The sequence below is a fragment of the Lepidochelys olivacea genome (genome assembly GCF_965140295.1).
Source record: "Lepidochelys olivacea isolate rLepOli2 genome assembly, chromosome: 6".
NCBI classification, from domain to species: domain Eukaryota; kingdom Metazoa; phylum Chordata; order Testudines; family Cheloniidae; genus Lepidochelys; species Lepidochelys olivacea.
Window position 1 is genome coordinate 21619003 of NC_140416.1, and position 26987 is coordinate 21645989.

General features: G+C 50.2%; 1 protein-coding gene across 2 annotated transcripts in view; it reads right to left on the minus strand.

Moving 5' to 3' along the window:
- Positions 1–280: 280 nt before the first annotated feature.
- The window catches only part of DUSP8 (dual specificity phosphatase 8), a 75901-nt gene continuing 49194 nt past the window's right edge, over positions 281–26987 (minus strand). The window contains exons 1-5 of one of the 2 annotated variants that reach the window (XM_084630872.1): positions 17968–18310; positions 7154–7320; positions 3682–3841; positions 2946–3069; positions 281–2302 (exon numbers count right to left, since the gene is read on the minus strand). In XM_084630872.1, the coding sequence (XP_084486998.1) occupies positions 1174–2302; positions 2946–3069; positions 3682–3841; positions 7154–7320; positions 17968–18085 (1698 nt within the window). In that variant the 5' untranslated portion in view covers positions 18086–18310 and the 3' untranslated portion in view covers positions 281–1173. Of the gene's footprint in view, positions 2303–2945; positions 3070–3681; positions 3842–7153; positions 7321–17967; positions 18311–26987 lie in introns of those variants that run through there. The other variant, XM_084630871.1, reaches the window with a different exon arrangement.

Consider the following 26987-nt stretch of genomic DNA (forward strand, 5'->3'; position numbering starts at 1 on the left):
ACCAATGCCAGCCCTTCTGTCCCACAACTGGGAGAGGAAAAGATGCTATGGCTTTGATGGAGACAAGAGAGAATCAAATAGGAACCAAGAGGTAAAGCAGCAGCTTTCAGGAGAGAATTTCCTGCTCAGTTTGTGTTGAAAGAAGATGTTTGTTTTGTTTTGTTTTTTCATTTTTAAAAAGTGCATGAAAGATTTTCCCTGCCCCGGTTTTGCTTTGTGCGCAGGGAAGGGGGAGTCTGTGTCGCCGATGTGCGCTACAGAAGGAGTCACAGGCTGCGGATATTGCTTAGAAACTCGTGTTTCAGATTTAAATACCGTAGACAGTAAAAACAGAGCTGAAAGTACCGCCCCTCAATGTCTGCAAATCATTGCCAGAATGAACAGCTTCAATAAATTAAAACAAAACCATTGAAATATTATTTACGTCTCAATAAAAATTGCAGTAAAACCATTTACCTTTTTCTTTGTGTGGTTTTTTTATATTATATATAATATATATTTATATATGTATAGGGCTGCGGTAGTGCAGCATTATTAAGATACTTAGCCAGAAAAAACACAGGCAGAACATGCTTAGTGCACCAGGATGAGAAAAAGGCTTAGGGGAGGAGCTAATGCAAATGTCCCCGCCCCACCCTTGAGAGGGAGCCACCTACCTTCCGTCCCTGACCCCGATACAAGGGACAGAGAGCTGGGGTGAGCAAAGCCTCTGCCATTTCCCATTGGTCAGGACAATGCTCTCTTCTAAATGAAGGCACCCTTACTTTTTGATTGCACATCTGCGGAGAAAATATAACCTCCCCCCCCCCGCAGAATTTTAAGCTGAGAATGATGCTCAGATGTCTGCCCCACTTCAGTCAAAGATCAGCTCTTCCATCACCCCAGTGAGTCGCTTTCTGCCCAAGGGGTGAAAAGGTTAATCGGCTCCTTCCTCCCAAAAGGGAATGCAGCCAGGGTGGAGGGTGAGGAGGGGAAAAGGAGACCAAAGGGGAGGGGCACTAAGCATGCACGGTCATGTTTCCTGACTTTGGATTCATTCATCTTTGTTTTGTTTTGGCGTGTGTGCACCTGGGAATACACACACAGGTATAAATACTGTCCCCACCCCACCCGCACCTTGCCTCTTCCCAGTTAAATATCCACCCCTCACTCTCCAGTGCCCCAGGACGAATGTCAGGACACCTCAATGATCTCCATGCTGCCCGAAAAGCTAGACTGTTTGCCTATTTTGCCCAGGTCTTCCCGGGACCTGCCCTCTGACATGGTCTCCTCGAACTCCATCTGGCAGCTCCTCCTCTTGAACTGCTTCTCCGTGGCGGCATCCTCGTGCCAGCTGTGCCGCCCGTCCCTCTGCTCCGCCCTCTGCTTGTCCCTCAACCTGATCTCGCAGCTGCCCTGCAGGGTGCTGCAGCTGAACGAGGAGTACGAGGCAGCGCTGGCAAACAAGGCCCCGCTCCCTCCGCCGCCCACCGCTGAGTCTGTGCCAAAGTACCAGGGATTCTCCGATGACGGGGTGCTGGGTGATTCCAAATGCACGCCCCAGGCGCCGACCCCCCCTCCGCCGGCAGAGTTTGGTGTCGCAGCTGGCTGTGTGGGCTGCTGTCCCACGCCAGGGAGGCTCAGCCGCAGCGTCTGCTTGAGATTGTCCTCCACGCTGGTGCTTTTGTGCACGGCACACACCCCGCTGAAATTGAGGCTCATCCCGTGGGCAGGGGAGCCCGCCTGATGCCTGTGTTTCCGCCTCTGCCTCACCTTGGCTTCCAGTAGGAAGTCCGGCCCGCTGGGCCAGTCGGGACTGTCCGGCACGGGCGAGAACTGGCACAAGCCATTAGGTCCAGAAGGGCTGTCCAGCTTGCAGAGCTTGGGGGCTTCCCCGGTGTCAGCGGGGCCTGGGGTGTCCTGCCTCAGGCTGGGGGAGTAGGCTGATTTGATGTCCAGGGAGAAGGAGCGCTTTAGCCGGTTGGTGTCTTGGATGCGCTCCGAGGACAAGTGCAGGCCGTTGAGTCCTTGCTGTAGTGCTGTGGGTGAGACAATTTTGGGAGCTCCTGCTGGCCTCTCGGGCTCACTGCGGGAGGGTGCCAAGCTTGTGCTTTTCGATATGTCCTCGGACTTTTCTGAGGTAGAAAGCTTCAGGTGCCTGTTGCTCTCAGGCACTTCAGCTGGGTCTGGCTGGGCATCCCCCTCACTCCTATCACCTTGGGCCTTCAAGGCCTTGAGGAGCTTCAGGCTCCTCTCGTACTCCAGGAGCTGGCCCAGGAAGTTGAAGTTGGGCGATATGGATGGGCGCCGGTCTTTGACAAATCTGCAAGGGTAGACAAACAGATGGGGTCATGACTTGGTCTTTGGCCCACCACCTAGGCTACCTTAGCTCTGCCGGCCTCCTCAGCGGGAGAAGCTAGTGCATTCTACCAAAAGCTCAGAAAGAAACAGGTGACGGGCGATCCACAGTGCCTCAGGGCAATCTGCAGAGAAAGCTAGGACTGCTTAGGCTCTAGGAAATTTATCGCCTCATTCTACTTTCCCATGGGCGCCCCCCCATGGCATGCTGTCCATTGTGATATTTCAAAACTGCTCCTGAAGGACAGCCCTCTGCCTCCCATGAATGTAGGGCAGCACCAACCAGCTACTAGGCCAGCCTACACCAGATTTCAACCTAGTCAAGGGTTTTGGTTCTTGAAGCTGAGCCCTTCATTTCCTTTGACTGGGGCAACAATGAGGGGCGTGCACGGGCACTGCTCTGTGGTAGGGCACACAGCATATACCCCACCCAGGGCCCAGTGTCAGCCTAGCAACGTGTAACTCAATAGAACTCAGGAGAGTCATTCAAAACAATGCTTTGAAACCCTTTCCGACAGCTTCTCTCCGCCTGCGCCCGCCTGCTTCCCTTTACTAGAGCAGGGGTACATTCACGTACTTCCTCATTCCCCTCATCCAGTTGCACCTACCTGTAGGCGTCGTCTGAAGACATGCCCATGGTCTTCATGATGTAGGCGATGGCAATGGTGGCTGAGCGGGAGATCCCTGCCAAGCAGTGCACCATCACTTGGCCGCTGGATACCTTGGCCTTGTCTGCAGCACGGTACAGAAAGAACAGCTTTCAGAGGGGTGCCCCTAGAGTTTGGACAGAGTCATTTCATCCTCTGTCCCTGTGGAACATCTTTGTGATGCCGTATGTCTAGTGGCCAGCACAGAGGATTGGGAGGCAGGACTCCTGGGTTCACCCCCTGTCTTTGTCAGTGACTCGTTACTTGACCCTGGGCTAGTCTCTGCACCTCTCTGTGTCCCCATTACCCCATGCATAACATGGACATAAGGACACTAGCCCTTGTTTCTCACTGAGACCCTCAAATAAAAGGCTGTCTTACAGGAGTGGAAAGTATGATCGTTTGCACAGAGAGGGTCACACTTTCAAATGACTTTGGTGCTGGTCGAGGTGCCAGGTTTTCTCAGGGAGGACAGGCTTCTTCTAGTGGCCGAGTGTGCATGTTTCACTGTGGGTGAAGGGACAAGGTCTCTCTGGACTAAGAGAGGAGCTGGGGGAAGAAAAGCCTGGGTTTTGTTGGCTGGGATAGGCAAGGAGTGAGGAGTCCAGCTCTCAATGTCTGGGGCCACCACAACAAAAATCAAGACTGGAGCGGGAAGAAGTAAAGAAAGGCCCAGAGAGCCAGGGAGATGCCTCACCGATGAACTCAATGGACTTGTCCAGCCAGGGAAGCAGCTTCTCACAGTAGTTGTCATTGACAGGAATGCGCATGAAGTGACTGTCACAGATGAAGTCTGGCTTGGGGCAGGAGTTGCTGGCATTGAGGACGTAGCTTATTCCATTCTGAGTCATCAGGTCCTGGTGACAGAGAAGACACAAGTGATGTGGGCTCAGTCAGTACAAAGTGGGACCTTCCCATCTACACTCTCATAGGCCTCATGCACTCCAGTGTTGTTGCCGTGCAGTTCCCCCACCGTTGCTCCAGTGTGATTCGAAGTAGCAACCTGGGGAGCACCAGCACAGATGAGCCAATGAAGCATAAGCCAGTGTCATACGGACCTGCTCTGAGCATGGTTAAGCTGCCTGCAGTCTCTCTGCACTAGTTCTTCCACCATTGCTCCCGCACTGTGCTGCGGCATGAGGGTCTCACATTTGGGGTCCTGATCAGGTGTTGGGGGTGCTGACCACCTTGCCCTTCCCATACTGGTAAAGAGAAATGGGTCCTGGCTAGATGGCAGGGAGGGGAAAAGACTGAGAACCCCAGAGCTAGAACAATGGTGGGAAATTTTAAGGAGGAAAAACAGAATAGTCTTAGGGTTACATCTACTGTGGAAAAAAGCTTAGAGGGGCCAGGTTCAGGGGAAGAGAGCATCTTACTAGCAGAGCTAGTATTCAATGAATGTAGCCCTCTTTTCTGTTCTCAAATCACCTGGCAACAAGTCAAAATTTCCCACAGATTTGTTCACTGTTTGAAACTCTCCACTGCGTGATTTACCGGAACCAGTTTCAGTCGATAAGAGACTTGTAAACTGTTTACTGCTGGTATCATTTCCAGCATAGGAGATTGGCAATTCACAACATTAGCTGTTTTGTTTGGGACATATTTAGGTCATGCGATTTCCTTTTGGGATGAATGTAATCATGGCTCTGGAGTGAACTCTTTGGACGAACCAATTGAGAAGTAGCTTTCCATGAGTGTTCTGCCATAGTCATTACTAGTCACCATTTCTTCCCAGCGTTTCTGTCAGTAACCTGACTCGCCTGCATGTTTACAGAAAGTGAATGAAAAAGTCAGAGGCTAGTTCAAAATGTCTAGTGAGTGTTCATGGATCATTTCTTGCCATGTTCTGCTCATTGGGCACACGTACGTGACCTCTCATCCTTCCCACAGACAAGGCTAGATTCACCAGTATGCATTGCCAGAGCAGCATAAAACAGCCAGAGTGTAGTGGTGAATATGACCTGTTGTTCCCCCGAGAGTGGAAATCCAAGCCAGATTATGTCCAAAACCAGGGAGACGATCCGTACCAAAGATCTGATAGTTCTAGTCCTGTGAATGCCTGTTCTGTGCTATTTCGGGGAGAGGCGGAGGAACACAGAAATGAATGGAAGGAAGGAGTTGAGAAAGAAATAAAGGTGCCATAAAACAGACAGTGATTAGGGAAATGGAGAGATAAAAGAAACCTCCCCTGCCACAGGCTGAGCCCTGTAGCATGGCAGCAGTGAGGTGCAGAGCTGCGTAGGGTGACCATACGTCCTATTTTGGCAGGGACAGTCCCTTTTTTAAGCCCTGTCTCGGCCATCCCAACAGTTTTTTTCCAAAAGGAGGCATGTGTCACGACTGCTCTTGCTGACTTGATCAGCTGGCAAGAACAAACAGGACAAATGGCCACTTTTGTCTGGGGTATGGTGCAGAGGGGGCGAGCAGAGAGGGGGGGAGGCAGCGCTGGGGGGAGGAGGGGAGCAGCATTCCAGCATGTGGGGCCCCCCGCTGGGTTCCAGCAACCGAGCAACAGCCTGGCATGCGGGTGGGGGGTTTCCAGCGACCGGCAACAGCATTGGGGGGGTGGGGGGGGCGGGAGCCTTGGATAAGTCCCGTTTTCCCTTTGGGAAATATGGTCACCCTGGATTTGCGTGCTCACAAGGGACCGTGCTATCCCATCACAGAGGGTTGTTCTCTGCCAGCCCTGCTCTCTAATGCCCTAGGATACGAGGAGGGAGAGTCTCTTGTCCTCAATAACGATCACCAGGGCGCAGAGAGGGAAGCAAACACCTCTCAGAATGAAGGGGTGAGCAAAAGGTCGTGCTGAGATGGGGTGGGGGGCAGGGTTGAAGCCCAGTCAGTCTGACGCCTGATGTAGGGCTCTCAGGGGACATGGCCGAGATTCCCTCCCTGAATTCCATTTAATTCACCCTGTGGTTCCTGTCCTAACTAAGCTTACATAAGAGTCTCTTCCTCAGCAGGCTCCCTAGAAGCCTAACCTCAGCTCCTAGGAGCCAGCCCAGCTCCTGAGCTCACATTCTTGGCATTTTTCTCTTTTATTTCCTTCTACTCCCTGTATCTAAAAATTTCTCTCTCCTCTTTCTGGACCACCCCCTGCTCCTCTCAGATGCTTCTCCCCTGGCCCTCTCCCCAGGCGAGAATGTCTGACTGGCTCCCTCCTGCCCACGGTAGGCGCTCAGCGGAATTTTAACTACAATTTCTGTTTCTTTCTTCTCTCATTTATTTTTTTCTTCTCTTAAAACAAAATTCCTTCCCTGAGGTGACATCACTTCCCAAGCACTCTGGCACCTTTAAAAGGACAGTACCCCTCTTTTCCCTCTGCCCTTCCCTTCCCGAAGCAGATCTTTGTCTATTCCCAGGCCTCTTTAAAGAGCTCTTTGCCTTGGACTGTGGCTGCTGGTCCCCTCCCCACTTCCCCCGCCATGATTAAACATCCCAGCCTAACCCCTCTCCCTCTGGCTGCCAAGCTGGGCATGGAACAGCTGAAGTCAGTGTTGGGAGCCCAGCTGGCAGGGGGGATTAGTGGGGAGAAGCTGGCTCCCTCTGTGTGAATCTCGCAGGGGCTCCTTGGGGCGAGGCACCCTGGCAGCTCTTCTTCTTCTCCCCTTCCCAGCTCCATTGTGCCCGTTCTGCCTCTTTCCCCATTGCTCCTCTCTGCCCTTCCAGCTCCCCTGCCCCTTCCTGGTTTGGATGCCATTGCCACTCACCAAGCCCAAAGAACTTAAAACTTTTCTATGTGCATTTTCTTGGCCATGCTCCCTCACCCTTTGCCACGGCTGAGCATGGCAGTCAGGGGAATCAGGCAGCTCCCCTCAGGTTGCGGAGGGAAGGACAGTCCTTCCTCACACATCCCTTCAGGACTGAATCAAACCACGGCAGGACAACACCCCTTCCAGCCAAGAACTCTGCCAGGCTCCTCCTGCGGATGCTCTCCACAGCCCCCCCCCCCCCCAAGGCCTTTGTATGTATGGGCCATATCCGTAGCTCCTTATTTGGCGAAATTGGGCAGGACAAGCCACTGAAAGTTACACGAGCATTGTCCTCAAATGGGAAACATACAGCTAGCTTCCCCCACGTGCCACCCCGACTGGACAGGCCTGTTCTAATTGATTAGGGACAACAGCAGCATGGGGCAGGCATGGGGCACCCCACCAGGAAGGCCATACCTTGTTTAGGACATCTTTCTGGGAGCCCAGGTAGAGATGAGGCAGGATGCGGGTGGGGCCAACATTGGCCACTGGCAAGCATGGCTGGGAGATGCTCATTGGCAAGATGGCAGCTGGTTTCCCTTCGCAGAGTCCTGGGAAGCAAGATGAGAAGGTGGCAAAGCCCCCTGCAGACAGAAGGAGGAGATTTAGACTATGTACAACTCTCCAGGACAGAGAAGGTCTCTCATTGTGTGTCTGTAAAGCACCTGGCAGAACAGGGTCCTGATCATGGTTATTGCTTCTTGGTGCTAGCATAAAACTGGAAGAAAATACCAACAGTCAATTATAACCAAGTCAGCCCCATAAGAGACCTGTATTGAGACCTGTAAGAGACCTGATGTATTATGTGTGTTGCCCCACTATTTCCAAATTGAGTTAGTACCATCTCCCCATGTAGTCACAGTGGGGTAAACTGTTCTTCATATATTTACCTAATACATTGATCACCCCCACTGTTGTTAGGAAGATGGATGGGTGCGTAATAGTCTGCTGGTATTTAACTGATTGTAGGCAACCAAGTAGCTTAGCGATGGGCATCAGTGTCAACTTACAGATAAAGAAAATATACTGAAACTGCAGGGGGCTGTGGGGGAACGCAGAACTAAATGACCTATGTTAGAATTTGGCCAGGACCCCAGGGCTAACCCTCTTCCTCGTATAAATAGTTCCATGGGATTTTTAGTGGCTACAAGTGGTCAGCGCCAGGATTTTAGATCTGATCCAAATGACAGCAACCCCAGCAGAACAATGGTTTGCTAGCACTGTACTGGGCAGTGGCTCAAGGGAAGAGGGTCAGCGAGGGAACATGGCAACTGCTCTCTGCGGTACTTATGTGTTCTTTGGAGGTCTTCAATCTAATCAGTTGGACCCTGCTTGGCTTGTGGGTTTTGACGGGATCATAGCACAAATAGCTGCAGGCCTTTGTACTGGAACAGGATCAGCGTCAGAGTCACGCAGTGTTTTAAGTGGCATTTACCCCCCTTTCCCCAAACACACAGCTCCTGTCTCTTTCCTAAATGAATGGCTCCCTGATTATGCAGCCCTGTGTACAGTGCTAATTAGAAAAATGAGTCCGCACACAGAGGAGGAGGCGGGAGGTGGGCGGCTGGGATGCAGAAAGTATTTGGACCGAGAGGGTGGAATCTGACTTTTTTTTAAAACAGATTCCTGAGCAGTTTTTCACGGTCAGATGTTGCTAAACGTGATAGCAAGTAGTGTCCGATTCACTGCGTCAGCCCCGGCTGCAGCCCTGCGTGTGTCAGTTTTGCTCAGATGGCCCCAACCACCAGATTCAGAGGAACAGCTGTGGGGCAGCAGAAGCAGGTAGAGGATGACAAGCGAAGCTAGAATTCTGAGAACTCTAGTCCGAATACAGAGCAGCTCTTCAGAGGCTGAAAATTCTCGCCAGGCTCACACGGCAGGAAGGGTGAAACAGGGAGGGAATCTTGTTGCACTTTCTGGCCAGGGACCTCCAAGCGCCATATGAACCTATACAAATCCTCACCTCCCCATGCGATTAGGTAACAGCATTAGTTCATTTTGCAGATGGGAACACTGAGGCTCAGAGAGGTGAAGCGACTTGCCCAAGACCAGTGGCAGAGCCAAAAATGGGAACTCAGGCTTCCTGTTGCCACACCTCTGCTAGGCCGTAGCCTAGCCAAATGCAGGATTTACCGAGAGGAGCACACAACACGGTCCCTCCTTGCATTGCTTTAACTTTGTTATATATGCAAGAGACCTGCATTCTTGAGGGAGTTTCCTAACACCCACCGACTCCTTTCTCCACACACAGAGTTAGGCCTAGCAACCCATAGCGAGAACTACATCTGTCTAGGTTACCAAGCCGAGTGCTGGTGTACAATACGAAGGGTCCCCAGTGGTGTAAGTCCCCACTCTGTGATTTTGATAGTTGGGACTATAGATAAATACAGACTGGGAGTTTCACAGAGGCTGAACAAAGTTCCTGACTCCTGATTTTCATAGAGATCTGGATGTCTAAATCCATTAGGTCCCATTGAAACTCCCAGCCATTGTTTCGATAGGGACTGGTTCTGTTTCTATAGAGATGGGTTCAGTTAAAATAAGAATCCCTGCCCTTGAACCCAGTCCATCTCCATAACTGTACTAAAACTTCTACTGAAGTTCACTTAACGACCTTCCACCAACCCCTCCCCCAGGTCATACTCAGCAGGGTCCTGCCAACTTCCCAACAAACCCCTCCAAGAGTCCCCATTCTTACCTTATTGGATCCCAATGTGGGATTCTGATGAGCCCTGACTAGTGCTGAAACCAAATCTCCAGTGCTCTGGAGTAAAGTGGGGGAGGGGTTGACACAATGGTCTCTGCAATGCTTAACCCTCATGCAGACAATGTTTGATAGCAGCAGCAGCAGCCGCCGCCAGGCCTCACAGACTGAATGCCTCAGTCCTGGGCCCTGTCTCTGCTCAGATGGGGAAGAGGTCCTCAGTCCTCCAAACAAGGGAGATGCCTCATCTTCCATGCCATGGGACCCCCAAGCTGCTTTGGACGGACACCAACCTCCTTGCCGTTGGTGCTCACTTTGAGTCCTTTGAAGAACAATGCCTTTTCCCAACATAGCCACACAGCAGCCAGCTCAGTTGTACTTGCCCAAAGAAACCACCATATTGGAAGAGAAATTGATCTCCAACCTGCAATATGTCTCCTCTGGCCACTTAAGCTTTCCTGTGTTGCTGGCAGTTATCACAAGGACAGCTCCCAAGACTTTGGAGATGTGGGATATGAAGAGTTAAAGCACCTTCCAACACTTCCTCATCCCTGGTTCCCTCCAACATGACATCACCCCCCTCAATTGGGATATTAAATCAGAGTGAAAGAAAGACGCTTGGCACAGGTGCACACAAGCTCTGGTTACTCCTGCTCCCTCCCTACCCACATCAATCTCACCAGGAAGCATAAATCACGAGGCGGAATGGGGTGTGCACATGACGATTTGAGTGCAAATAGCCCACATCTGGAGGCTGCAGTAGAGGTTCAGTGGACACATGCAGCCCTCTGGGCAGCCAAGCAGAAGGGTTACCTGTTGCTCCCTGCCAGAGACACCTTTCCTTCTATCAGTGCATCGGAGCCAAGGGAAGGAAAACAACCAACCTCCTGTATTTTCATTTGGAGGGTGTATGTGTGGGGAGGTATAGTCTTGCAATGAATGCATGGCCGTACCAGAGCCAAGCTTGGGCCCCTAGTCCTGTGTCCACTCAAAAGGCTTAGGAAGTCTTAGTAGCACAAAAAAGGGTGTTTTTTATCTGGAGCAAGGTGTGCGCCATTTCCCTGGAGTACAGGCTAGGAATGAATGCCTGCTTCCCCGCCCCTCTACTTTGCTCGTGTTCATTATTGGCCCATACAGCTCGAAACTCTCTTTAGGAGCCAGGCGTGTTAGAGGTGACATCATAGCTAAAGCAGGCTGGCACTTGCTGTGACTCTCCTAGCAATGCTCCCCCTCCTCTTGCCCCCGCCAGCACTTGCCTGCCTGCAGATCCTTTGCTGGCTCTGCTGGGGAAAGCACAGGCAAGTGGCACAGGGGGCTGGGAAGTATGCACGGGGAGATTCACTGAAAGGGACAGAGTCACCCTTGCCCCAAGTTTGTACGTCCCAACCACCCCTAGGGAGGAGACATGCTCCCTGTATGGCCCACAACAAAGTAGCTAAGCACATGCTTAACTTTAAGCAACGTGAGTCATCCCTTTGAAGTCAAACTACTCTCGTGCTTCACTTCTGTGCTTTGCTTGACAGGGACCTATCTGAGCAAAGCGTTTACCATTTTCTGCTCTGTCCCTTCATAAACCTCATCCCACAGCATTCTGGTGGCACTACAGGGCTGTCCTTATTTCCCTTCCCAAACATCACTGCTCACAGCCATAGACCAATCCCAGGGTTTCAAAGGGAACTGCGGAGACAGCCTTGAGCTGAGGACAGCAGGCCTCCAAACTTTCAGGGATACAAAACCGAGCCCTAGAACATGCAGCTACAGCATGCTTTAATATTTGGAAAGCAAAGCGGCTTCTTAAAACCACCCCAAAGGCAGGAACTGTCCCTGGCAGCATTCCAAGCAATACTTGGGCTTTCCCTTACTTACACAATACTCCATGTTTTAGCATTAATTCAGAACAAGAGGGAGCAGTTCTAGTCTTTTATTTGTAATGCTAACACCTCCCTGGGGCTGGCAGTGGGATTCTCCTGGCACGCATGGAACTAAGAGTGGGGGTGACAATCTGTATTTGGGGTGGAGTGGGTGGAAAGAGATCTCAGGTTTCCTATAGATGCTCCCTCAAGCAGGAGCACTGGCTGAGGCTTTTGGATAAGGAGCTGGTCCCTTGCAATGCACAGAACCTTATCCTTGGCCTGGACTCCAGCATTCCTGAGGGCTTTAGAAAACATTCCCTATTAAATCCAATGTTTTCCTGGCTTCTAGAGTTACCTACATCATGCGAGGGTGGAGCCCAAGCGAACAGAAGGATGTGTGTGGATGTGGGGCCTGAGGCTAGGAGAAGTGCTGATACCTGCTACTCCCACTGAAGCGGAGGAGAGAAAATTACAGGAGGTGAGTGCATCACAGGATCAAGACGCTGTTGGGACTCCCCACTTATCCCCAAGCTTCATGGATCAGTCAGTCTCTCTGAAGAAAGAAAAATCCTTCTAGCTAAGGCTCTCAAAGAACTTTACAGATAGTAAGGAATTTAGCACCCCTGGGACATAAGGAATTGTTATTGTTCCCATTTAGCAGATGGGGAAACAGAGGCACAGAGTGCCTAAGTGACTTGCTCAAGGTCACACAGCAAGTCTGGGAACAGAACCCTGGTCTCCTGCCTCCCAGTCCTGTGCTTTCACTACTAGACCCTGCTGCCTCCCTCCCTTTGTAAAACTACCCAAGCGTCCCTGTAAGAGGCTTTTCTCAATGCTCTAAACAGTTTGCTGCTGGTGGCAGGAGTCGTGCTCGCCCAGGAGTGCAGCATGGAGTTCTTGCCTACTGTACACTGAAAGGAAAGAAGCTATTTCTTACTTCCAGCCCTTCTCCTCTTCCCCTACCCCACATCCCAGACTCTCATCCCCCTCCCCCTGCCACTTCCTCCAGCCTCAGATTTTCACAGAGGATATCAGTGACAATTGCCCATTGAAAACAAATTTCACTGGGAAAACTGTGACAGTTCAAGGGTGAGGGCAGTGGGCCTTGGAGTTCTTTAAAAGCCCAGACATTTGTCAGAGAAAGTAGCTGCCGTTCTCTTTGAGTTGTAACATCTTCATATACCACCTGGCCCGCTGGTAGATCGCGGAGAATCAGGAGAGCTTCCCCCCGGGACGACAGGCGGGTGATAAATACAACAGTCAGAGGGTTACAGAGAGAATAAGGAGAACAGTACAATCATCTCACTACATGCCTGGATAATTAAGAGCCAATGTACAAAGCACATCTCAGCAAACACCAAGACAAAAATAGATGCACACTCGAATGGTGCTTAGCTGCTTTGTGCCACCAACACAGGGGAAGAAAATACATTCACAGACATAGCCTAGGAAAGAGAGAAATACAGGTGAGGGTCTCCATAATCACTGCTGAATAATGATCAAACCTGGGATCTCAGGGTTTAAAAGAAGCTGCCTCCATTGCCTGCGCTAGGAGACAAGCTTCACATGTGGCCTAACCACTGTCCTCAGCTGGCACAAACTGGTGTCGCTCTACTGAAGTCAATGGAGTTGATTTACACCAGCTGAATATCTGGCCCATGATTTGGACAGTCATAGAAATAACAGTCGAAGGACTTTTCTCTAGACACCCCCATACATCAACAACGCCCATGGTGTTCTAGACCATGTCGAAGAATTTGGGGATAGTACAAACCTAGTGGGCCATCCAATCCATCTCTCTGCCAGTGCAGGACTGCTCCCGATGGTGTGTTCCATATGAACCTGTGCAAACTGTAACAAGTTCTAGGTGAAGGTAGGAGCAGAGTCCTATTGTTTCGGCTCCTGGGTGGTAAACCCCAGCTTTGTGGATATATACATCCATAAAGGGAAGAGTATTGTAGAGTATTAAGAACAGTAATAGACGCAGGTGCAGCAGAACAAGAGACATCCCCTGCTGTCCTTATTCACACTCAGCCAGGCAGCACAGAGCCACTCCATCGCCGCTCTCACTACGATCACAGGAAAAGCCCGCAGTTGTGAAAGCAGCTGCAAGGGCAGGGGGAAGGGGACTTTGATAAAAGGTATGCACTCAGTATCAAAAGATACCAGTGTTTGCCGTCCCAAGGGAGGATGGGGAGAGAGGGAAATGTGATCCTCATTCTCCTCTAGGGATTAAAGGGCTTGGAAAACCCTTTGAGATATGAAGGCAAGGCAGAGAAATGTGGGGAAGTACTGAAGTGAGATCAAAAGGGACGTGTGGCACATTAAACAGGGCCATCCGCATTCCCCACTGTTAGAACCAGCGGGACATTCCACTCGAGCTTATGGGAGTGTGTTGGGCCTCGTTAGCCGTGATGCTTTGCTGCTCCCAGACAGGTTTCCTTGCAGGCTGGAAACAACACCTGACGCCATGGAGGGCCCAGAGAGTGTAATGGGGTCATCTTGGCTTGAAAACCTGTTACCCCTGTTGTTTTGAGGGCCTCAGGCTCCCCGTTTATTTCCCGCCGCATGGGCTCACCCCTCCAAGTCTCCACTGAAACACCATGCTTATCTGTGCCACTGCGGCCTCGGTCCTGCTCCCATTGGAATAAAAGGGAAAACTTCCACTGACTTCAACTGGGAAGGATTAGGCTTTATATAAACAACCCCCGCCCCCCGGGTAACAAGCGCCAAAGTGATGCTCTAACACAGAGACAGTGCTTTGCTCTCGGAGGTGCTCTCTGGCACTCTCCAGCTCCCATGGGTGCCTCTGGCGCACTGGTGCACGTGCTTTCCACAAACACCCCTCTCCCCTGAGGGCATAAGGGCTGTCTGTGGTAAGCCATACTGGACAGCAGAAAAAAGTGTCCCATGTCCTCACCCCTCCCTTTCTTTTGTGCACGCAACAGGGAAGGAGGGCTGCACTTTCACACCAGCAAGAGCAGAGCTGTCCTGAGCAGAGAAGAGGAGGGGGACAGGGGCACAGCCCCAGAGCGGCAGCCTCTGTTTGAGCTAGCTGGCTCACGGGCCATTCTGCCCCATCTTCCTCTCTCTCCGGGGGCAGCCAGTAGACACTGGAGGTTTGTTCTAGGGACAGGTTATGGCTGGTCCCCATCTTTCCAATAACTGCTGTTTAACCGCAGAGGCTGCTTCCTGGTATGGCTGTGATGTCAGGTACCTGAGCCGCACTGCAGCCTGAAACCCCGCCTTCTGGTATGACCCAGAGCGGCACAGGACCTACTCCTGGGAGATAAACGCTGCCTCCACCTGGAGGTGCTAATGTGCATCCGCTGTAGGGTGAGACAGTCCCTGCTCCCCCAACAGCTCTGTGCCTTTGAGTGGGAGAGTCACTGTAGGCTCCTCCCTCGCTGGGATTTGGCGTCGGTCAATGCAGGCAGCGGGCTCATGATTCGGAGATGCTCCCTGATGAGCACGTGGAAAAGGTGCAGCAGTTGCCCACGCAAGTCAGGTACAGCCTTATGAACAATTAGTCTCATGTTGCTCCCGCACAGCCCTGCCAGGGCTGGCTCTCACTCCAGGATTACATAAAGCCATCTGCTTCCAGATCTCCTGCCCCTCGACAGGAAACAGCTCTTCATGCTGGTCTCTCTGTGATACCGCCATTTAAAACCTAAGTGCTCATAACTGTGGCTGGGCTTCCCAAGCTGCTTGGCAGTGCCAGCAGTGAATCCACAGCCTCCGATGTGCCCGGGGATAGTCATTACAGGCTTTTAATCAGCCGGACGCATTAAGTGCTCGTCTTTGAGAAACAGAGATGTCACTTTCCTCCTTAAGGGTCAAGGCCTCAATTCAGCAAGGTATTTAAACACATGCCTAAGTGAAAGGACAAGTCCCACTTAAGTCAATGAGAGATGCTTAAAGTTAGGCATGTGCTTAAGTACCTTGCTGAACTGGGGCACAGACCCTATAGTCCTTGCTTGGGCAGCGAGTCAATGAGAGTTCAGTCTGAGTAAAGACGTGAGAACGGCACGATCTGGCCCCTAAAAAATACCAGCCCTTTGTCTCTTATTCAGTCTCAGCTAAACCCACCCTGTTCTCCTAGTCAGTGACATGACTGAACATGCTGGCCAAGATTCCTTCGAAGCAGGGCAGAGAAAGGGAGAAAAGCACATAGAGCACAGGGGCTGGACAAGGACAGCTGCCTTCAGATACCAAAGTAGCATCATTTTCTCGGCCTCTGGGAAAATCCCTCACTGAAGCATTACCTCCCCTGGCTCCTACCTCATTCTTTTGCTTGGTGGCGGCCCAGTCATGCCAGCTGCTGAGTGAGATGATGAAAGGGCATTTACTAACACCCTTACTCATCACCCTTTGGAAAGTTTCTTGGTGTGGGTCAGGGCTTTCTGCTCTCTGGGAAGTTTTAGATTTCCCCTCTGCCCCACCATCCTCATCATTTCTCCACTGGACGAGGTCCCATGTTTGGCCCTTTTGTTTTTGCACAATGACTGTCTCAATGCACAAGAACGTCTCCCACCCCACCAAGCTTCCTGCTGAAATAAGTGTTACAGCCATGGCTGGGTCTCAAGGGCTGGGGAGTAAGTATCACGGCTGGTCAGGACCCAGCACTGCAAGAGCAGGGGTGGCTGCAGGTCAGGACTGAGTTGTATGGGCACCTGCATGGGAAATTTGTGGCTTTCTGTGGTCTTCTCCATAATTAAGAAATGAGTTCTGGTTTCCCTTCTTCCCAACTAACTAAAGATCCTGCCCTCCGCTCAGTCAGGTCAACTCGCCCTGTGCTGGACAATGCCTACATACGTCTCCAATATTCCTTTTTGTAGAAGACATGGCCAGAACTCCTTAGAGCATTCCAGATTTGGCCTCACTGATTCCTTACACAGGGATAGACTAGAAGGCCCCTTCAGCTGTGTTTGCTGGCTCCCCAGACCCTCCTTCTGCTCTGTGTTTTATGGCCTACGAGCATATATTCTCTATTCAGGGTCTTCCACTCCGTCCAACCTTATCACAGTGGAGGGAACATACATCTATCCTCCCTGCTCCTAGTCACGCTGAATCTCACAGTGTTGTATCGACTGACCTCTCTCTTTATACCCTCCCGCTCCCTTAGTTTGGCACCATCAGCAGATTTCAACACCCCATTGCAGGATCTTCCTTCCAGGCGGTTGGTATGAGAAGCAGATGAACGAGCGCCCCATTATTGATCCATGTACGTTCCCCACTTGTCCACTTCCTTCCCTCCCAAACTGCTGCCACCCACCAACCTTGAACCTGCTTTGGCTGTCCTGGCCAATACTTATTCTTGATTTTATGCCAGCAGTTGTTGACCTCGTAGATTCATCCTCTGAACCTAAAGACCAGGTAAGCCTTGTTGCCTGCTCCTCCCCTCGTCTTGCCAACTGGGTTTTTGGTATGTCCTTAAAAAAGAAAGCTCCAGCCCCCAAAGTTCCTCTTCCTGATTTTCCCCTGGTGACCGTGCCTGCTCTGGACCAGCTTTACTTGTTCTAAGTAAAGAAGAATGTGTCATTTCCACGACTGACCTATTACTAATTACACCATCACTGGGTTATGTGGCTCACACCACAAAAACATGCCAAGCTCATTTAGCAGATTCCCATTTTAAGGGATGACGATGGTTGGGGGGGCGGGGAGTTGCTTGATTAAACCATTTGGTAAACTAGGTCATTCGAGGCTAGGCATATTTTAAGCCGCTCTATTTCATTTCCCCCTTTCCTCCTCTCACCCTAGTGCTGTGGAGCTAAGACACTGTAAAATCCCTTTTTTGAAAAGGCACTTGCAAGAGGGGAATTCAGTGATTGTCTCAGTGGGGGAGAAGTGAAACGGGCAGCAGGGGCTATTTGGTTGGTTGGTTGGAGGCAGGGTGAAGCAGTGTCATTTTCTGAATATTGTTTCTGTGAACACCCTGTCCGTAATCATCACTTTCATCTGGGGGAATTGCTCCCTTTGGCCCCTGCCCCACGGGAGACAGATGACGATTGCTTCACTGGCCCCTCGCAGCCCAGCAACTAGTGCACAATGCTGCTCAATGCTTGGAGTTGCCTACAGGAATGCACCATCTCCTCTATGTCCTCCCGTCCTGGAGGCGTGCAAGTCGGGGTACATAAGGACGGAGCCCCCCAACCTTCCTCCTGGGAGTGTTCTCTTCCACCCCTGCTTAGCCACTCCAAATTTGCAGGATTTAGTCCCAACTTAGCTAGTTCCACCAAACAAGCAGCACTCCTGGTTTCTAGATGGGAGCCCAAGCAAGTCACACGGGGAAACCCAGCTGACACCACCTCCTAATGCCAGTCGCATCCTTCCCTCTCCCCTTGCAGTCAACAGCAGAACCTCACCTGCCATACTCTGCAGCAAAAGATCTCATTTCTTCTTTTGCCACCCCCTGAATCCCCTGGAGGGACGGGCCAGATGCCCTCCAAAAAGCTTCCTGAAATTGCAAAGGTTGAAAATTCCTGGTATTCCACCCCCATCCAAAAATGTTCCCTGGATCCCTCTATCCTCATGCCTGCAAGATGCCAGCTGCCTGACACCTTTACATTGCCTGCACATAAGCTGCTCTGCAAAGACAGCCTCTTACAGCATGGGTCAGGCTCAGCAAACAGCCCCCCCAGCCCCCAAAGGAAAGGAGCTAGCCAACAAACCTCGCATGTCCCTGCTCTCCTTCATCCTCCGCACCCTGATTTTCAGCTTCATCTGCCCCTCATGCATGTCCATCCAGAACTGGTCCTCGGAGGGCACAATCATAACATCCAGAGGCATCCAGGCAGCTGGGCTGCGTCTCACAGAGGCACTGCTTGCCCTAGCAAAACAACAGCTGACAGGCAAAAATAATAAAAAAAAAAAAGCCTGAACTCCCCCCAAAATCCAGGGTCCAGGAGGAATTAAAATAAAGGGGGGGGGAAGATGGAGAAGAGAGAGACCCTAACACCCTTTCCCAGCACTACAGCTTCTTTTCTCTCCCTTCTCTCCCTGCCTGTGTGTGCGCGCACCTCCAGCGAGCCCGAATGAGCTCAGCACATGAGCAACAACCCTGCTGATCACAGCTAAGGGGTCAGGCATGCAACCGCATTCCTTACTCAGCACACAGACACGCAGTTTAACTCATAGGCTACACCACTGACACATGCTTCACTCAATTGCTTAAAGGGGCAACATCCCTTTTTTCCCCATTGACCTTGCTTGCTCTCGGAAATAATTGCTCCCTGAATGCCTGCAGGCGAGGGCCAGCTCCCTGAAGGCAAGAGGAGCTGCAGCAAACAGACCTTTGTTCCATTTGAAGTGAGTGTGATTTACTTTGATGAGTTAAGAGTCCTACAGTGAGTTGAAGGTAGAAAGCTCTGTACTGTCTATCTAATGCAATTATCCAGGGTCCATCGCCATGGAACCTAAGCACCAACACAAATGCTAAGCACAGTGTTTTTATGGTTCTGGATGGAGCGCAGCAAACCTTTCCCCATCACCCCGTGTTCTCAGTGGTAGATACAATGAGGAGACTGGCTTGTTTCTTTTTAACTCTTTGATATTCTTTTTCACTGAAGCCTGAGAGCAGAAGGTTTTTCTTGAGAAAAGGAACTGGGGGGATGGGAGGAATAATCTGGCAGAGATGTAGGCTGCAGGTGAGGGTTGCTTGGAGGCCCATCAATGATGAGAAGGGAAGAATGGTCCAGCAGTTAGGGCACTCACCTGGGATTTGGGAGACCTGGTTTGAGTCCCTGCTCTGCCATGGACTGTGTGACCTTGGAGGAGGCACTCCGTGCCTCAGTTCCTCATCTGTAAAATGGGGATAACAACACAACCCTACTTCACAGGGGCATTATGAGGATAAATCCAAGAAAGATTGGAAGGTGCTCAAATACTGCAGTGCGGTGGGCCATATAAGTACCATAGAAAGAGCAAGAAGAAGGGGTTGATCTGGGATTAGTGGCTACACTGGATTTAAGTGGCAAATCAGGTCACCCTGATTGATTTTGCGGAGGTGGGGCTGGAGTTTGAGGATTTGGAGGATCTGAGTCCTGTTCAGTCTTACCACACCCCTAACCTCAGCACCTGGTGTAACTGCTTACCACTAGACACAGAGTTCTGCTTGCTTCCTCTGTCAGAAAATCCTGGGGGAGTTCAGAGAAATCAACAGGAACAAATTCTAAGTGATTCTGTGGGCAGTGTTGTTGTAGCTGTACTGGTCCCAGGATATAAGAGACACCGCTGATGAGGGAATATCTTTTATTGGTGTTAATGAGCCACTTCACTTTGAATGGCCTCTTAAAAGGCGTGTTAACTGCTTATGCTCAACAATCTGTTCCACCTTGTATTTAGCTGGGAGGCTGAGTACATTTCCCAGACCTGAAGAAGAGCTCTGTGGAGCTCAAAAGCCAGATCTACACTATAAACTTACATTGGTATAACGCCATTGCTCCAGGGCGTGGATTTTTCACACCCCTGAGTGACACAATTATACCAACCTAAGCCCCAGTGCAGACGGTGTGATGTTAACAGGAGAAGCCCGCCTGTTGACATAGCTACTGACTCTCACACAGGTGGATTAAGGACACGGATGGGAGCTCTCCCGGTGGGGTGGCGTAAGAGCATCTTCACTGAAGTGCTCCAGGGGCACGGCCGCACAGGCGCAGCGTTTTACTTGTAGACCTGCTCTGAATGACTTGCCCAGGGTCACGCAGGAGGTCTGTGGTGGGGCAAGGACTTAAATCCACTCTCCCAAGCCCTAGGCTAGCGCTCTAACTATTAGGCCATCTTTACTCTCTCCCCCTCTGCTTCTTGGTCTCTATACTGAGTGGTGACGCAGGCCATCCACACAAAGGCCCCAATGCTGCCCAGTTACAGTGGTCGATTTTGTGACATGGTCAAGCGTTCATTAAGACCTGGACTGAAACCTCAGAACTCACACGGGCCAAACACTCATGAGAAGACAACTTCCAATAACTCCCAACCTGCAGTGGAGTCAAACCTGCAGGCTAGATGCAAACGGCTCCCTATCCCATCTGCATTCTCCTAAGCCACAGCCTCTTCTCTATTTGAGACACTCCTCCATACGTACACCCTACAGTCTACTGAAGGAGACGCATGCATTGCCAAGGCTTCTTTTCAGGTGTACGTAACTTTTCACTGTATTTTACATGAATGGTCTGTTCCCATTCATAATGTGGCTTGATTCATAAACTGTGACCTCATGAGCAGATCCTCTTCCTCTTTTGGGAGAGGAGTATTCGTTCCCCTTCCCTGGCTCCCACAAACCCTTGGAACTCTTTAAACATCTCATCACAGTTCTTTAAAGGTTTCTTGTTCTGAATTCTTCCCAAACCTCCAGGAAATTGCTCAGGATTAGACTAGGCAGATGGGACACACTGTATCTTTGAACTCTGAAGATTTACAGGCGGAGAAACACAAGCTGAGTTATACATGGGAGACATCAATGTTTTTCCTTTAAGTGACATCACGTGAGATGAGGTCACCAGCACTAAATGAACTCCCCTTCCCCCCATCCCCCCCAGCTCGTGGAGCCAGTGTTTTAACGAGGCTTGTTATTGTGAGTTTTATTACTGTCAGATGTGGGTCAGAGCCTCAGGTTGGATAACACTCAAAGCACATTCAAACCAGGTTGGAAAAAATGATCAGTGTTAAACCAAAAGCAACACTTGGGAACCTGGGAAGTTGTTCCCACAAGATGGGGTCTCTTCCCACCAAGCACAACATTGACTAGCAAAGAATATGGGGACAACAGATGTTGTTGCACTTCGTGATGGTCCTGTCCATGCTACACTTGAAACGGCGATGGGGGAAGTGTAAAACATGCTTCCGTCACGTAGTGCAGATTCTCATTGTCTACCCAGGCGGGCAGCTGAAATCATGGGGAAATTTCATAGTCCTGTCTACATTGCATGGTCTCATCTATGCTGCAACCATGTTGGAGGACAACTCCGCTGCAACCAGTTCTTCCAACACACTTGCATTTGCAGTGTGGATGGGAGTGAAATTACACCCAGATGGCAGCACGGGCAATGGCTGGATAAATCCATTTCCCATGAAATGGTCTAATTACTTCGTCGGCTGCATCTGACGAAGTGGGTATTCACCCATGAAAGCTTATGCTCCAATACGTCTGTTAGTCTACAAGGTGCCACAGGACTCTTTGCTGCTTTTACAGATCCAGACTAACATGGCTACCCTTCTGATACTGGTCTAATTATGGACTCCATGCAGGAATTACTGCGTGAAATCCTATGGTCTGGCCTATGATACATGATCATAATTGTCCCTGTGGGCCTTGAATCTATGAATATATTGTCTTCATTTACTATCCTTTAGTAACAGGAGGGACTAACTCCCTCATGGCTGAGAGATGCTAAAGCTGTTATTTTTGGGCTGCGGGTTCCTTCAGGAAGAGTTCGGACCTGCTTTTTGGCTCTGCCCAGCATGACTGGGGCATCTCTGGCTGAGATCTGTAATGCAGGATGTTTTATCAGAGCCCTTCATAAGAAAGGCTGGCCTATGCTCTGCATCCCCGCTCACCCTTGTAAAAGACAAATGCGCCCACAGGCAACAGAACCCATCTTCACAGGGAGCAGTAATGAATCCAATTCCAACTGAAAATTCCTCCCTAGAAATAACATCTCTAGCTCTCCCTCCTTAGAGTGGATTTACACTGCAGCTGGGAGATGCGGGTCGATAGATATGTGCTACCCTCCAGCAGAGCTAGTGTGCTAAAAATAGCAGTGTAAATGGGATAAGGTGGGTGGTGGCTGAGGCATTTGTCTACCCCAGCTGGGAAGCATGCTTCCAGCTGCAGTGTCGACATTCCTTTAGAGTTGCTTCTCCCCTGCTCTGCTCCTGAACCTCCACCCCTTTCCTTCACCAGGTGTGACCCTCGTTTGGGGGCTAATATGGGGGGGGGGGGGAGGAAGAGAGATTTCCTCAGTGCCAGAGACACCCTTTCTCATATTTACCATTCCTTTTAGATCATTCTGCATAGACACGAGAGATGAAAAGAATCCCTCAGCCTGCCCGAGGCTCTCTCTCGAGTTGGCCACTGCAGGACTGGCCCCTCTGATGTCTGCCTCAGCAGGTGGTTCCATCTAGTTTTTAGTGGCTCCAGGAATAGGACTTCTTACACACAGGGCTCTCCTGTTTGTTAAATATATAATGGCAAGGGCAGTAATGCAACATTGGGATAAGGGGGCTCTTCAAGAAGAGAAGGGGGAAAGATCAAATGAGCCATTTACAAAGGAGGTAACACACACTAAAATGATGATCAGAGAGAAAGCATGGTCTTGTAGGTAAGCCACTGGGACTCAGAAGATCCGGGTTCAGGTCCTACCTCTGCTCCAAACTTCCTGTGTGACCTTGGGTAAGTCTCTCTGTGCCTCAGTTCCCTCATCTGTAAAACAGGGACAATGCTTCCTTCTTGTCTATTTAGACTGTTTGGGACAGGAACAGTCTCTCCCTAGGGGTGTGCCCACTGCCTACCCCAACTGGGTCACCTAGTACTCCTGCAGCATATATTATCATAAATGCTAATGAGGGTCAGAGTCATCCTTGGTGTAACTCCACTGAAGTTGGCAGCATTATACTTGGGAGGAAACCGACATGAAGCGTCTGCAACACCAAGGAGCAAAGAGTCGGTCTTCAGCACTTACACACATATGCAAGGATTGGCGATAACCCAACTGGTTAGTGTCCAGCGTTTCCCTCCCCCTTCCATCACAGGGAGCTTATAATCATCACAATTTCAAATCTTTCACATGGGCCTCAGGAAAAGGGGGTGATGGGGGGGGGAAGGGAGGGGGCACTAGGTTGCTCAAAAGGAAGGAAATCATAACTGGGCACAGGTTCCTGTCTGTCAGGATCCCTTACTGGGAAAAGTTTCCTTCCTCCCCTTGTAGCTTTCCAGAAATGAGATATGAAATGACATGATGGTTTTGTAACTCTTGGCAACTTGTTCTCCCAGTCCCGTTCCGCCCCCAGCCCCGCTCTCTTTTTCCTCCCCTCACATCCTTGTCTCCCTTTCTTCGTCCAATTGTTAAACATGCAGCCGTGGGGGGGGGGGGGGGGCAAGGGGATTGTAGCTCCAAGGAATAATTATAGAATCAGGAAAACAAGTCCTCTGACGACAGTGTTACTAAACAGGGATGTTTAGAACATAGGCCAGGAATACAATCAGCTCATACATATGTGACCTAGCTTAACCCATCCCAGCAATGCAGCCACTGCTCCCCCGGGAAGAAAACAGGCAAAGATATCCATGAGTTCAAATGCAAGGGTGGGGTGTGATGGGAAGGGGTGAGAGCTTACCAGGATGCTACACCTCAGCCTGGAGAAACCACTCCTTCCTAGCACCCAAAAGGGGATTTGGATATTACGCTCCAATCCCCACTCACTTTGCTTTGATAACAAGTGACCATAGCTGGATTTAGGTCCCTACCAGAGCAGTGGTTGTGAGGTACCGTAAGGTAGAAACCTCCATGAACACTACCCTAGAAAGGTTCCATTTCCAAACAGCCTGAGCTCACCAAGCAAGCAGAGTATTCGGGGCCATAGCATCTCTGCCCTGGCTCAACCTAGGCAGTTTTACAGGACTTTGCTGCAGTAAAGAAAGCAGCTCCTCTGTTATTTTGAAACTGAGAACAGCCATGTGATAGAGTTAGTCAGTCAATGGGGCCACGATTGTTAAAAAAACACACACACACAAAAAAACACTAGTGCCCACAGTTAGGATTCTAAGACCATATTTAGACACAAACTAGTGATTTGATTTTTTTTTTTTTTTAAAGTGCCAGGCTCTCCGCATCTCATACTGTGTTCAACTGTTATTCTGGATGCCCGGTCCCTCTGAAAATCAGGGGCTTGGGGAGAACCAAGAGGAAAAACACACTGCAGACAATTACCACTCCACCAACCATAGGCATCGTCATAGGACATCCAAGCGACAGACGACAATTTCCTGCAATATCTCCTGCATGAACTTTATTGAATTAGGTTAATACCTTTGGGGTCTATTGCATTAAAAAGACAACTGTATATTTGTTATTGGGGTACTATGTATTTCCATCGGAAAGGTAAACTACTGAGGTGGAGAGGTGCACATATACTGATTCAAACTAGACTCTCCAGGGACCAGCAGACAAAGAAAGGGTTTTTTGGAGTAATAGTCTGGTTTTAAATAGACTCAGGGCCTTCTTTCTGATTCAGCAAGTGGACAAGATCCCTGGGCCAGAGAGGACCCCAGCTTTAGGGTAGGATTGGAAGGACTGTGCCTCCTGAGGCAACATAAGAATGGGTGCTTGCTCTGAGCTTGAAGTTGTGATGAATTTGTCACCACAAGGAATCACCCTTGGGTGGGGATCTGAAGAACTGTTCCTGCCAGAATCCATGTTAAGGGTGGGGTGAATTCTGCTGATCTTATTAGCATGCATGTAGTTTCTTTTATTGTTTTTAATGAGTTTTATCTGTAATGTTTTTTACCTTTAAGAATGAAGCAGGCTTGCATAGGAAATGCTGTGTGGAACCTTAAGTGCAGCAATTACACCTGTTACCTGACTCTGAACAGACAGCAACCAGTGTCCTGGGCAGCCTGTTTGTCCTGGGAAATACACACTGAAGGGAGGGAACTGGCAGCCTGGAAATACCCCCATCAGAAGGGCGAGAGGTGCGGGTCTTCACCCAAGAACAGTGGGTGGTGAAGCATGAGCGTGCGTGCCTTTGCTGGACCACTCAGGGGAAATACTGGTGCAGTTGCCCTGGCCAGTAACACTCCACATCTAGACACCTATGTAGGTACAAGGGGGTCTAAAACTGGCACCTGCATTGACGAACACCCATGCGGGCATCCTAAGGTGGGAGCTATATGTTCTGTTAAGGTGTCTGATCGAAAGCTGAACTTCTTGCTGTATTGAGTGGTATATTCTTGCTCTCTTTTTTACACACAGCTGAAGAACAGTGTCCTAAGGCTGGTGCAGGCAAATTAGTTGGGCTAGGGGTCCTCCAGTAATTATCCATAAAAAGAGCTGCACAGATGTACTGAAATGAGAGGGAGGCACATTTCTGAACAGGTTCAGAGGCACTAGTTGGACTTGAAACGGGGCTGCATGGGTGAAACAGAGGGCAGAATTTGGCCTAGTAACTAAATGACTTGGACAGCAAACATACCCTACAGTAATTGCACTGTGGGGTATTAAATCATCAGGACTAGGCTTAACATGTTAGCATGTGGCCACGTATTTTCAGGTCCATACATTAAGTGCAGGCCCTATTTGTATCAGAGGAGGGCCACTGCCCTGATTTAACAGCATTTATGATCATAGAAAGGATCATAAATGCTAGAGAAAGGAAATACAGTCCCTGTGCAGGAATATCTGTTGTGATTCCTGCAGGAGCACAACAGTAGCTAGTTACACAAGGACATTTCAGCAGAGGATATAAAGATATTTACAGAAGCTACCCTGGAATTAGGTGACCTCTCAATCTGCTTAGCACAGTGCTGGCAGTCTCCATTCAGTCAAACTGCTCACACTTCCCCCTTCAAGGCGGATGAGACAATAATAAATATTGGGCAAAGTTATTCTGTGTCCAGAGCGTTTCATTAAATAAACCAGCAGAGCCCTGTGGGCTCCTGACAACTCTTAATGTTGTCTTTTCTCTGGCAGCTCCCTAGTGCTGCATCTACAGAGCCTTGGACAGGATACATCCCGCTGTTCCCAGACACCACCACTCTCTATGGCCTCCTGCAACAGCCATCAATGGGAACAACTAAAAGAGCTCAGAGAAAACTCTTGTGAGCTCAGGACAGAAAGTGTTCCCTGCAGTAGACTCTCAGCTGTGGAACTCCCTGCCACTAGATATCAGGCAATGAGTCTCTGCACCAACAGAGCCAAAGGCGCCAACTTCTCCTGGCACCAGTGAGTGCTCGCATGCCCCCGGCCCTGCCCCGACTCCACCCCTGCCCCACCCCCCATTCCAACCCCTTCCCCAAATTCCCGCCCCCGCCTCCTCCCCTGAGGGTGCCGCGTTCCCGGTCCTCCCCCCTCCGTCCCACAGCTTGTTTCGCCACAAAACAGCTGTTTTGTGGCGGCAAGCCTGGGAGGAGACGGCGGAGGTGAGCTGGGGAGGAGGGGCGGGGTGGGGTCGGCGCCTATGCACAGAGCTAAGAACCAGACATGCCTTCCAGAGCAGTCCTTCACTCACCTCACAGACAATCTGCAAATATAACTGGGCAACATGTTTAAAAATGTGATGAAAATCTGATATTTTAAGAAAAAGAGTTAGTGGGGGAAATCTCCCCGCCCCTTTTCTTTGACCAACAACCTGGCACAGACTAGACAGACCCTGCTTGGTGCATGCTTGGGCTCACAGAATGAAAAAAAAAGAACTCAGGCTGCTATGCCTAGACACTGCCCTACCAGATCTGACCACTAGGGCGCCAACTAGTCTGGAATCCTGGCTCTCTCTGTGGCAAATACCGAACGCTTCAGAGGAAAGTGCTAGAATGTCCACAATGGACAATGATGGAACAACCTGCCCAGAGGGCAGTTTCCTCCACAGTGCCCCCATTAGTTATTTTCTGATTTATGACTTGAAGCAGGAGGGTTTATATTTTTTCATCTTATCTAATGTCAGTGTGGATGCTCTCATTATCCACAGAAGTGCCCGGACC